General features: G+C 39.3%; 1 protein-coding gene across 1 annotated transcript in view; it reads right to left on the bottom strand.

Moving 5' to 3' along the window:
- The window catches only part of LOC132816372 (lysosome membrane protein 2-like), a 69789-nt gene that overhangs the window by 23434 nt on the left and 32862 nt on the right, over window positions 1–13493 (bottom strand). The window contains exons 5-9 of the mRNA XM_060825846.1: window positions 12596–12687; window positions 12119–12238; window positions 9214–9392; window positions 8231–8349; window positions 3961–4034 (exon numbers count right to left, since the gene is read on the bottom strand). Coding sequence (XP_060681829.1) covers window positions 3961–4034; window positions 8231–8349; window positions 9214–9392; window positions 12119–12238; window positions 12596–12687 — 584 coding nt within the window. The remainder of the gene's footprint in view (window positions 1–3960; window positions 4035–8230; window positions 8350–9213; window positions 9393–12118; window positions 12239–12595; window positions 12688–13493) is intronic.

Here is a 13493-nt window from a genome sequence, read left to right as displayed (position 1 = left end):
ACATATTCCACAAAATCGGTGGTCTTATTGCAAGAGGTGTATGGTTAGATAAGACCTAAACCTCATGTATACTCACACCAGTACAACATGGGGTACATGGCATGAAAGGCATTTGTTAGCAGTTTTCTGGGTGGTACAACACTTCACCTACATTGTCAGGTTGAACCCATTGACAATTTTGACAGAACATATATTCATTGAGATGCTGCTGGATGGACATACTAACAATGGCACGGTAAGCCAGATGAACACTGTAGTTACAGGGGAGAAATATAATTATAGAGGTGAAAACCACCATTATGTTAGCCAATAACTTAGTGGATCAAGGAGAAAAACATGAGTGCCAAGTTATGATAGCAAATGATCCCAAGGGGCCATTTTTATCAAAACAAAAAAGGAATACTGGGAGAGAGAACAAAACTCTTAAAAATGTTTTTTTGACTGTTTATCATCTGTGAAGATAGGCAATAAAAGAAACAGGCCACTCCTTTATCCCACCACAAGAAGAAATTAGTCAAGAAAAACAGAGTCCAAAGAAAATTGGGAACAGGACTTGGATGGACTACTAGGGAAAATTGAAAATTTGGACTTAAATGTAAGAAACAAGCTGGAAATAATATGCAGATTTTACACTTGTGTATTACATGTCTAGTCCAAGATGACAGGAATAATACTTCTCGTTGAGACCAGGTTATTAGCGACTGGGGCCACCGTTAGACTCGCTCCAGGACCCTTGAACTTTCGTTCTTATTTTTCTAATTTATACTACGAATAATTAAGAGTAATGTAAACTTTATCTATTTTGTATCTAAGATTGCGCCATCGTAAATGTTTCATTTTAATCCTGTACTTGAGTACACACGACAATAAATTAACTCTAGTTCTTCATCACGGCTGACGAACAGACCAGTCAGTATTGACATTTGAAGAATACCCAGGTGATCAACAATAACTTTACTCAAAAGATCAAGATACTCCAGATTAATAGAGGGGAAGTAGAGGAGTCAAGTATGCATTATGCAGGGGTGGATGGTTTGGCACACACAGGTAAGGCTGAGTATCTGGGAACGTTCAGGCATTTGGTTCTCAACAAAATTCTAGGAAGTGAAATTATCCATCATCCCAGATGGAAAAATTATTAGCCAGTTTGTCAGCTCATTACTGAGCGATGATTGGATAATGATGGCCACAGTAAAAGTGTGGTTCACTGGTATCAGTACTTACCAACACTGTTCATTGTCTGCTTGCCTGTAAAAAATCATTTTTTCTTGTGCGATATGCATGTGCAGTACAGACATACGACATAATAGTATGCAGTTGCTGGAAAGAGGACTTCAGACCTGGTCATTGTGGGGGAATGAAACATCCCACGGCCAGTAATAAAAGCGGTAATGAAGGAAAACCTCATGATTCAATGCATTGATCAGGTTCTGTGGGGATAGGTGTCACCACATTGCCACCAATTCCAGACCTAACAGCAGGTTGTACATAAATTGTGAAGGAGGCAAAGAAGATAATCCATCAATGGATTAAACATACTGAAACAATTAGAATAAATGCTGATAAGGCAAATAAGGTGTTGAGTGTCCCCAGTTTTTGGAGTAAGCTTTGGAATTGGGGATCTAATGTTCAAATACATCTTTGGGGGAGAATATTATCAAGTGCGGCTGCAATACTGATTTTCTGTCCATGTTGAGTACTATGATTACTAATGTATCAGGGTCAGAAGGTAGAAAAATAAAATATGAAAATTAGAAGTTGAAGCTCTGCCAAAACAGAACGGATGATTTATTATAATGGAGATTGTTTTTAAGGAGTTAGATGTACTTTTATATTTAAAATGCACATGTAACACATCTACTGGGGTCAATAGTAATCCCATGAGCAGTTAGCAAAAAGAAAGGAAAATGATCCTAAGATCAAAAAGGAGGGGCGGTGAGGGAAGAACATGTTGGCCAGGAACTGCTCACTCAGAAAATCAGCAGCTTGGTGAACTTAAGTAATCAGAGTCCTAACCACTGGCTTGTGTTGGCTGGAACTGGCTCAATAAAGTTCAATGCACAAATCTTGAAGCTGATGCACTGTGGTACAAGAGAGCGTAAAGAGTAGTATGGAAAGTGCTACTATTCCAAAGGGTATAGAGGATCAAAGATACTTGGGTTTATATATGCACAGTCATCACAAGGTGGTAGTACAGGGAGACAGAGCTGTTAATAAAGCCTAAAGTATGCTAAGCTTCATTAATAGAGATATACAGTACAAAGCGGGTAGGTTATGCTGGATCTATACAGAACTAATTAAACCTCAGCTGGAATGGAGTGTGCAGTGCTAGTTGCCACACTCTAGAAAGGACCTGAATGCAAGCATCGATTACAGAAGAGGTTTTTGAGAATGGTTCCAGGAATAAGAAACATCAGTTATGAGAAATGATTGAAGAAATAGGTACAGATTTCCTTGTACAGGAGAATATAAAGATGAGATCTGATGAAAGTTTTCTCAATTGAGGGGTGGCTGGACAAAGTAGATAGGGAGAAATTGCTCATGCTTGTAAGATGATAGATATAAAAGTGTTCTGCACAAGAAATAAGTATAAAAAGAAACATTTCATCGTACAGACAAGAGTCAGGTATGGACTGGAAGTGATAATGCACTGCCCTGAAGTATCTGGAGGAGGTTCAACTAAAGATTTAAGAGGGCATTGGATGATTAAGTAGAAACAACGTGCAAGGTTATGGGGAAAAACAGATATTTGGCACTAAGCCCAAATGCTGAGAGTCAGTACAGTATAATGGACCAAATGGCCTTCCTTTGCAAGTAGCAATTTTGTGACTCAACAATCTCTTTGGTGCGATTTCTGAACTGTCCCCATCACTACACAGAAACAAGGAGCATTTGCGCCTGTTATATACAGATGCTTCATCTATCCACTTCAGTTTCAGAGCACTTATATCTTTGCCGAACAAAACTTCTCAACCTTAGTTACAAAATTTGCAACTGAATTACTGTTAACAATTTTTTGGAAGAGACATCTTGACATTCATTACCCAGAGTGCCCAGCTCTCTCTGATGTACTCAATTTTTATTTTAAAATTAGATTTATATAAAGCTGTAAATCCATCTAGGATAGACCAGAATCTGGGGTCAATATGGAATAGTGCTCATCAAAACAGAGCAAGCAGGAATGAGTAGCTGATAGAAAGGAAACAGGCAGAAGTCTGTGCGCTGGGAGGCTGCCAGCCCACTTTACAATGGAGACAATGAATGCCATGCATTGAGCAACTATCAATAACATGTCAAAAACTCAAAAATACTCTGACCAGCCAAATCTAGTGAAGAAGCAAAGTCTGAAAAGAAAATTCTCTCAAAAGCTGATTGTTTAAAATACTGTGATTAAATCAAGGAAAAAAAAAATCTTAAAAACTGACGATAAAGCTTGATACGATGAAGTTATTTTGACTTTTAAGGAAACAAGAACAAGAGGCCATACGCTAAAAGTGATATGCAAATGAAGCAAGGATGATGGGAGGAAAACAAAATGAGTGTACGGAATGCTCAGGCGGAGACAGGTTCAATTGAGGCCTTCAAGAGACATTAGATATTTATTTGTGTAGTAATAGCGTGTAGAGATGTGGGGGAAAGGCAGGCGATTGGCATCAGATAACAGAGCACGTGCAGGCATGAGGATCACTGGCCTCTTTCTCCACCGTAATAATTCTGGCCTTTTCCCCCAGCTTTATTGAGGAAAAAAAAATTGATGGGAAGAAACAATGCATTCAGAACTGCTTCTAAAGTCTTAAGAGTCAAATCAAACAGTTTTTAAACTGAACTTCAAATTTCGCTTTTCTACCATTTTTGACACAAGCTAAAAATAGGTACAATGCGAACAATATCGATAAATAGCAAGTGCATCCCCAAAACCTCCAAGCACTGGCGTTGAATAATATTTGAAAATCTACTCACATAAATCCTGCTATTGGTTCAATGTAAACATTGACCTGAACTCGCTTTGCTGCCCTCACGAGGAGTCCTGTAAGCTAAATAGCACCACAAGTCAGCACAGACAGACATTCACTCATGTATTCATACACAAAAAAAAGTTATTTTCTTGTAGGTGTTCACCATCCTGTAATAAAACTTCTTTCAACTGTTTGCACCCATGCACATTATTTTAGAAATGAGCAATTCTGATTGTCTGCTTAAATTCAATGTACTTTACCTTTCAAGCTGCCCCACATTAAGTGGCACTGTGACTATTCACATGTATTTGCCTATCGTGAATTATTGTCATGTTTTAAAATATTCAAATTTACAAACTAAGAAAAATGCATTTGCCTTAACATTTACTTCACCCACTCCTTAATTTTAATCTCCCTTCCCACTTTTTTTGGGTGAACATCACAGTCACACTAATCATGAAAAGGCTCTGCTCCATGTCCTCTCTCCAGTCAAAACTGCCCTGGCTTGGCATAGTTTTCACTCATAGTATTTTCCCAGATAATGACTGCTGGTATGTGATATTGTGATGGGATATTTGCCACGTCTACTACAGAGGTACAGAGTAAAAATTATTGGTGGTAACTCTGCCACAACTCCTTTATCTTTGCTGCATCTTGGGCCTTAGGATTAGGGATGCACCATTGTAGATTATCAACAGAAGAGGCGCTGTTTTTAAAAAGAGATCACATTATTAGTTGATAGCATTACACACTGTATCTGGTCAGGCATAATTACTAGGATCTTGTGAAACAAATACAAACACACTGGCTCCCTCCCAAAGCTAGAGTAGAACCTATTGACCACACCCACAGACAGAGATATTAACATAATGGTTGGAGCTAATGTAACACAAAGGTTAATCCTTGCAGAACCATTGTTTCAGACAACACCCTTCATTCCTAATATCAGAAATTCCAGTCACGGTGAAATGTGAATCCACAATAACTTAAGAGAGAGAGAAAAAATCAAACATTTTATAAAAATGACTTTGGTGCACCATAGGCATCTGCTTTGTTTCAGTGGCATCAGTCACCATTTTAAGCAGTTTGTTAAATTGTTGCTACGTAGTAACATCAACTAGGTCATCCCTAAATCATGAGACCATTCCTCAAATAGGAATATACATAGACAAATTAGTTTATAAACTAGTTATTTAATTTCTAATAGATGTGAAGCTATATTTGGGTAATTCCAAAGGCTAATTAAACATTGGAACAATTTCCTTCCTTGTACCAAACTTTGACATTGGTTAATTTTTGGTCTTGAAGAATGAGCTGTTATTGACTACCTTGTGCTTGAACTATCCCCAAATCCTGTCAGCTGATTTTAGGTTGAGATTTTTTTGTTGAAATACAGTATCAGCCTTTCCAGCAGAAACACAGCAGAAGTCGAGGTGCACATCATTCTTGGATAAAAAGTGCTACCAAGCACCAGATTCAAAGCATGCTTGTAGCAAGTAGTGACAAGTGACAGGAAAGCTTAATAAGGCTAGATTGCCTGTTTAGAGTCTCTGGAGTATCTTAATTTTATTGACCCGTACTACCAATGGCATTTCATCCACATCAACAGCAATCATCCAATGAGCAGAAAACTATATTCTTAAACAGAATTTGTTTTCTGAAGTGCACATTTCAGGTTTAATTTCATAACATAGTAAAAGAGATGAGTTTAGCTCAAAAATCCATAAACACTCCCACAGCCAGAACTTTCATCATTTTATCCACTACATTTGAAAAATAATTGCTTCTGATTGGTGGGTTAGAGCTGTCCATTGGAATCCAGATGCTATCCTTATACTATCTGACAGAAAGAAGACATTATAATGAGCATGATCTGGATTGAGAATTAGGCATGGATAGTTAGCATTATGTCCTTTATGCAAACGTTGGGAGTGGGACAACTTAGACTGTGCAGTACTTGTAAGGTTGCAATTGTTTGTTGGATTACTGAGTGTTCTGCCTTAAACAATATCAGGATACTTCCTTTGATCTTTACAAATGATGATAGCTGTTTTGAAGGAAGCCATTGGACAGTTGAGCACAATACATAAAACCGACCTTCTAGAGTACTCTCTGTAACAAATTCACTTATCAGCAGAGATCCAGCAACCCAGTCTTGAACCTGCTTTCCAAGCAGCAATAATAAAGGAGCTGGAATTAAGCTACTGGCCTGCTTACATTTGAATTGTATCTTTGAGGTGGCTACCCTAAGCTTTAATACATTCCTTAGCACATGGTTCTGTACCTTGCAATGTACCAACCTGTAACACTCAGTCAAGGACAACTCTTTATACTGCAAGACCAGAACGTTTCAGGCAAAATAGAGCCTTTAATCAGGGTGACAATCCTCCAGGTACAGCTGACATTTGTCTTGGTGCACATCCCTGGGAGTAGCTTGTCCAGCACAAAGTCTTGCATCACAATGCTGTTAGGGGTGAACAACAGCAAAAACTCCTGCCTCTAGGCAAAGGGAGACAGGTGCTCTTTTTTTACCACTGCAGCTGGTTCAAGGGTAAATTTATGGTATCAGAGAGGCATCTCACACACAAAAAGATCAAGACAGGGTGCACCCTTGTCACCACTGGCCAAGTTTGTTTGAAAGTTCTGGTGGTAAGGCATTCTGCCAAATGTCTCCAGAACCACTTAAGGATATGATATGCTGATTACTGCCTGATGACAAAGGGGTTTCTCCATACAGTTTTTTTTCCAGAAGGACCGAATAATATAGTACAGTCCAACTACTTGGAATATTCTGTAGCAATGTGGCCAGATCCAGTCTATGCAACACCAGGGCAGGTAGAAGGTCCGAGACAGCTGCCAGGGGAAAGTATATTCTTTAGTCCTCTAAAGTAGAGGAAACATGTGGCAGCACATAATTGATTTCCAGCAAACCATAAGAGGCCATTGTTCAACTGTTGTCACATATGAAGTTGAGCTAGTCACAGGGCAGATAAGTGCATAGTAATAAGGTGTGTTTCTGCAAATGGTCACTAATTCTGAATACAAAGCAAGCATTAATTGACATTAAACCAATGTTGAGACCAATAACAAAGATTACAACTTGTACGTTTAGTAAATGGCCATCCCAAACCGGGATATTGCCCGGGTCTTGTTGAGTTTGCATATTAACTGCTTCAGTATCCGAGTCGTCGTGAATCGTGCTAAACATGGTACAATCAGCAGCCATTATTCCTACTTCTGCCCTTACTATGGAGGGAAAGTCATTGATGAAGCAGACGAAGATGGTTTGGCTAGCATGCTGTCCTTAAGAACTCCTGCAAGGTGGCCTGGAGCGGAGATGATGGACGGCTCCAACCACTCAAGAGTTTTCCAGATTCTCAATTAGGTGTTGGTTATAATGACCAAGTGCATGATTCACAAATGGTTAGTATGCAAGTACAGCAAATATTAGAAATGTTAACAGAATGTTATTAATTGCAAGAGAATTAAAAGTAGGGAGATTATGCTTCAGTTAGATAGAGCACTGGCGAGACTGTATTGAAGTACTATGTACAGCACTGGTCACCTTAGTTATGGATGGATGTAATTTTGTTGGAAGCAGTTCAGAGAAAAGTTTTAAGAGACTAATACTGGACTAATTTTGTTAGGAGAAATGGCTGGACAGGCTGGGCTTGTATCTGCAGAAGTTTTGAACAATGACAGACAATTTGATTGAAATAAGGAGGGTATTGAGAGGTAGATGAGGAGAATTATAGGACAATCTACAATTGTGGGTGACTGCTTAACAATATGGGACTGAACATCTAAAACACTGGAGGCAAAGCTTTTACGGTCAGAGCATCCAGATGTTTTGATACTCTGCTTCCATCACGTTTTTGGAGAAGACAGTCCTTGAATACATTTTTGTCAAGCAAGGCGCAGGGGGATGATGGTGAAAAGTTACCATGTGCAGGCACAAAAAGGGATTAGTGCTTACAGTCAGACCAATCACGACCTATAAAGTGACAGAGCAGGCTCAAGGAGCTGCATGATCTACTCCTGCACATTGTTAACATTTTCATACATCACTTTGAAAGTTACAATTTTTAGATTACAACCCACACATCGTGCACTGTATTGCAAATTGTCAGTGACCAAGAACAGTTGGATGATCCGCAATGATCATAATGAATGCCAGAGTAGGCTTGAAGGACCAGTGGCACTCTGCTGCTCCTTTTCTTTTATATAATGTTGCTCGGTTCTATTTTTTTATGAAGTTAACCACGTTTACTTACAGGATTTATGTCCAGAAATGTTTCATGATTCGCCTTGTTTGGATGCATTCCTTCAATATCATCAATAAATTTTTGATCTGCCTGGTAGAAGTGTGGAGATGAAAGAATGATAGGGGCCCCTATTGTAGCCAAGGAGAGAAAAATAAAGCATTAATTGATCGAGTGTGCCTATATAGTATTGTCTTTTGTAAATAAGGTGTCTTTTCATTTATAGTGTAACTACTACATATTTAGTGACTGCACAAATTAAACTCACACTTTACTCAAATTAAAAGAGGAAGATTAGCTTAGTTGATTTGTATAGCAGCTCACCATATGCACTGAACCTAGTTAGGTTTCCAGGAACAGAGAAACATGCACTCTCAATACAAGCGGTGACATTATCGACAGGCTGGCCTGGTTGTAACATGCTGACCTGAGTCAGCTGAGACCATTTCAAGTGCTAAATACCCTCAGGCAGTCAATTTGCAAAATTCCATTGACCTTTTCAGTGGGACTTAGCCTAAGTTGCAATATCTTATAAACACAATTGTTAAAGGTGAGTTCTGCAAGTGCAACCACAGGTTGCAATACTTGCCAGTTTGAACTCCCACACAAATTGCACTCTGACCTACTATTGGTAACATCACAACTTCTTCATAATAAATGCTTCCCAGATGACAAATCTTAACACACTGGAACTGTAATACCTTTCTTCTTCAGGTACTACACGATTATTTATGCTAACTTAACCAAGCCTAACACCATCATCGTGCTAAAGGGCGGGATAAAGGAAGAGGTCCTAAACCTACCTCAGCAAAGACAGGAATGCACGGTTGGCATCATGCTCAACCACACCCTCGCTGTCTGGCAGTGGAGCTAACCAGCCTCCTTTTGTACTGTTAGTCCACAAAATCTTTAACTTTATCTTGAAGGATCCAGAACTTCCCTTCAAATAGAACTCTGTTCCTTCCAACAGGGAACATGGGACTTTAATCAGTTACCTTGCTTGCAAGTGCTGATGTTCAATACACCTGATCCCAGGCAGTTTCCAGCTGGAACACAGAAACCTGCATTTTCTGGGTTGACTGTAACATTGGCAAAAACCTCATTTGGCGGCACAAATCGCATAACTGGTATCCCTTTGACACGAAGCTCCTGCTCAAAATTGGCATAGAGAGACCTATTAAGAAAAATTTTCAAAAAAGCATAATTAGTCAAACTCCTCTTACTTTCAAAAAGATTGACAAGACAGTACAGAATGAGTTGCGTTCTGCGCCAGTGTTATCGAACACAAACTTTGAACCAGAAGTTGCTTCGTAATATTTAGAGAGACTAACAGTATACACGAGGGTGTTACCTGCTTAAAATGGTCAATTTTAAAAAGCAGACAATGGTGATTTGCTTATTTTACAATGACAACTTCATATTGACACAGCAGTTCAGTGTAAACTGAAGCGTAACCTGGATGTCATTTGCTAAAAAGCATTTTACAATGCAAGTGCCCAAAACATTACAGCCATTATATTTGTTGCCTGTTCCCCTGAGGTTCTTGTGGTGAAGTTCCACAGGCATCCAGTGGCTCAAACTGATGGAGGTTTTTCACTGTCACCTGATGTACAGGATCAAGAAATGGACGTCCTCCTCCTGGTCCACTACACTTCCCACAAGGTAAGGCAGCTCCACACAAGTTGGGTTTGAACTAGGATGGGTTGGCATGCTCAAGGCAACAATTATTTGAGAGAATGGGAGCCAAACAATAATATATTTAATTAGATTAGTTACAGTGTGGAAACAGGCCCTTCGGCTCAACAAGTCCACACCGACCCAGTGAAGCGGAACCCACCCAGACCCATTCCCCTACATTTACCCCTTCACCTAACACTACGGACAATTCAGCATGGCCAATTCACCTGACCTGCACACTTTTGGACTGTGGGAGGAAACCGGAGCACCCGGAGGAAACCCACTCAGACATGGGGAGAATATGCAAACTCCACAGAGTCAGTTGCCTGAGGCGGAAATTGAACCCAGGTCCCTGGCGCTGTGAGGCAGCAGTGCTAGCCACTGTGTCACCGCGCCGCCTAGGTCAAACTGCAATTCAGTGCCAAAGGACCTGAAACAAGCCATATCAATGTGTCAGACTCTTGCCATTCCCAACAGTTTGGGAATTGCATGGAATTCCAAAGACACACAAAAAACTGTGGCTTTCAAAGGGGATTGCAGAGTGTTCTTATCTGCTCCCCTTGCACCATCCCAAAAAGATATGCTCCTCTTTAAAGTGGTTAAAGTGTGTGGAGGATGGGAGGAGAACGTCCAATGTTTGTTTGTTCATATGCTACTGTACAGAACTGAACTGCTTTAGTGACTATGTATATGAAGATCCTGGTCATGGATATTATCTATTTTTGAAATAGAGAAGTTCAGAAAGTTAACAATTTGCATAATAAAGTAGCTTTAAGATAATAAATATTTCAAGGCACCACATTGGCATATTATTGAATCAATTTACTAAAATGTTTCTTGAAAAATGTCCAAGAAGAAATAATTGAACATATTCTGAAGAGAATGCAGACAGATACAGTAAAGCAACAAGGTCAGGTTGCACAGGTCTCCTCCTAGGGGGACACAGGCTATAAATAAATATAAAGCAAGGAAGTAAGGACTTTACATTGAAGGAGAAACTTCCCAGAATTTCTTTCCAATGGCTGTCATTTGAAAATTACCTTGGTATTATTTTATTTTTAAACTGCTGCATGAATTATTGATCCATAAGATCATTTAGATCAGCAAAATGATGAATACCAGTGTCAGGAAATTAGAGATGGTCCTCAGTGTATCGTGTATTCCTGCATCATGGACATTATTCATAATAACATACAAAGTGAGCAGCAAACTGAGTGCATTCTACTCTAGCGCGTGTCAGATAGATTCAGAGGTTTAGGGTTATTCAGGCTCAGCTTTGTGCTTGGAGCACCATGTGGAGCTTGTGTTGTGGTTCTGGGATAGAAGCCAGTTTCCTGGAACTGGAAGAAAAGGTGGCTTCGGCTTCAGCTCCAGCCTTATTTTCTTCAGTGTTTTACTGCGGTATTCACAAAACAAAACATTAAAACTTGAGGTGGCAATGGGAAAAAAAAAGAGCAGGAAAGGGATAAAAAGAAAGAATTAAAAGATATCCAAGAGTTTAAAGAAAAGGTGTCCACATGCCTTTGTGACCATGTTCTCCCTGCCTTTCTAACTTGTTCACTCCTAAAAACCACCATGATCTACCTGCGCTCCACAATTCTGGCCACTTGCATATCCCACATTTCTGTCACTCCCAGTATTAGGTACCTTTCTTTCTATATCCTAAGATCAGGCATTTCCTTTCCAATTCTCTTGTTTCAGTATCTCTCCTTCCTCCTTTAACTCACCCCTTAAAACACTTCTCTTTGGCAAAGCTTTTAGATGTCCTTTGGTTTGGTGCCAATATGTGTCCGATTACTTGAAAGTATCACTTTTATTTTTTAAAAAAATCTCAGTTTTTCCAAATTATTTTGCCGTCGATGTTTATATTTTAGTTTCTCGGTGTGTTGCAATGTTCCAACAAAGCACGACATCAAGAAATAAGAGCTTCAGAAATTGGCCGCATGATGATTGTCCTCCCACTTTCTTGCATTTCCTTCTCCCTACAGCCCCAACACCACCCTCGTGGCTTGTTTATTTGCTCATAGAGGACCCATTCACTCCTTTTCACATTTACACCCATTTTGCATCTCTCTTTCTCTTTGACTACCATTAACTAGGAAACACGAGCATGTGCTACTACATTAGAAGTCACTCTATAAATGCAAGTTCCTGCTACTATCAGCTTTGCACATTAGCTGAATTTTAAAAGAAAACCAAAAGAAAATGGAAGAAATAGCTTACCGGCAAAGGTCTGAAGAAAAGAAGCGCAGCGTTTCATTTTTGGTTATCAATGGGTGGAAAGAGGTTCCATCAGTCCCATTGATCATATTGCATGCACCTGTTGTCCACCAGTCCAATGACCTAAACATTTTATAAAAATTGAGGGAGGGGTAGGAGAAACACAAAACCAGCCCGAAAAAAAGACTTGCATTAGAACAGCACAAAAAAGGAACAGCAACCATCAATTTGCACCATGCACTACAATTGATGCTTTCACAAAACAGATCTGTGCGTTACATTGTCAAAACATTTAATGGATAGTTCTGTACATGTTCCCGTAAAATGCCAGCATTAACAGTACACCAGAAATTGATTGACAGGAATCTAGCCAGAGTTTAAAGCTGCCAGATCAGCAACACTTTGTTCGGGTTTGCACGTTGTCAAATTCGGTAGATTATTAATCCTCAATTGGAAACAAAAAGAAAAAAAAACACTTACTTGTTACCTCTCCATTCAACAATGGTCGTAAAATTTTTATAACTTTTTTGCCCAGTGAGAAAAACATATTCACCATCATCTGTCCCATTCATCTGAAAAGTACAAGAACACATTACAACCAATGACTGCCAGGCAAACAGATACACAAAGTAAATCACTTGACCATCCAGGTCAGAAACCTTTCCAAACGCAATTCTAATCATTTAAATTAACCCGTGCTTCCACACAAAATTAGTTCAAGAATCAAAAATGAAACATAATAGTGTACAGACTCATCCAGTCAGTCCATAAAAAGAGCACACAACTTAAAAATATACTGTACAACAAATAAAGACTGTTGGAGAAACTCAAGTCTGGCAGCATCCGTGGAGAGAAAAACAACATTCTTCAGAACTGAAAGGTGTTGGAAAATGGTGATTTTATAATAGTTTTCATAGAGGCGGAGGAGGATCAAGGAGCAGATGGCACAGATCCACAGTGCAGAAGACAAAGAGGTAGTTAATGGTGGTCAAAGAGAAAGAGAGATGCAAAATGGGTGTAAATGTGAAAAGGAGTGAATGGGTCCTCTATGAGCAAATAAACAAGCCAAGAGTGTGGTATTGGGGCTGTAGGGAGAAGAAAATGCAAGAAAGAAAGTGGGAGGACAATCATAATGCGGCCAATTTCTGAAGCTCTTATTTCTTGATGTCGTGCTTTGTTGGAACATTGCAACACACCGAGAAACTAAAATATAAACATCGACGGCAAAATAATTTGGAAAAACTGAGATTTTTTAAAAATAAAAGTGATACTTTCAAGTGCATACATCTGATTTCATGCAGTCAGGCTAACTTTCTACAAGAACAAACTGAGAAGGCAGAGAATCTTTTTCTCTTCCTGACCCCCGTTTCTACACACA

The sequence above is a fragment of the Hemiscyllium ocellatum genome, chromosome 1, assembly GCF_020745735.1.
Source record: "Hemiscyllium ocellatum isolate sHemOce1 chromosome 1, sHemOce1.pat.X.cur, whole genome shotgun sequence".
Classification (NCBI taxonomy): Eukaryota; Metazoa; Chordata; class Chondrichthyes; order Orectolobiformes; family Hemiscylliidae; genus Hemiscyllium; species Hemiscyllium ocellatum.
The sequence above is the reverse complement of the archived record's forward strand: the minus strand, read 5'-3'. Positions and strand labels throughout refer to the sequence as shown.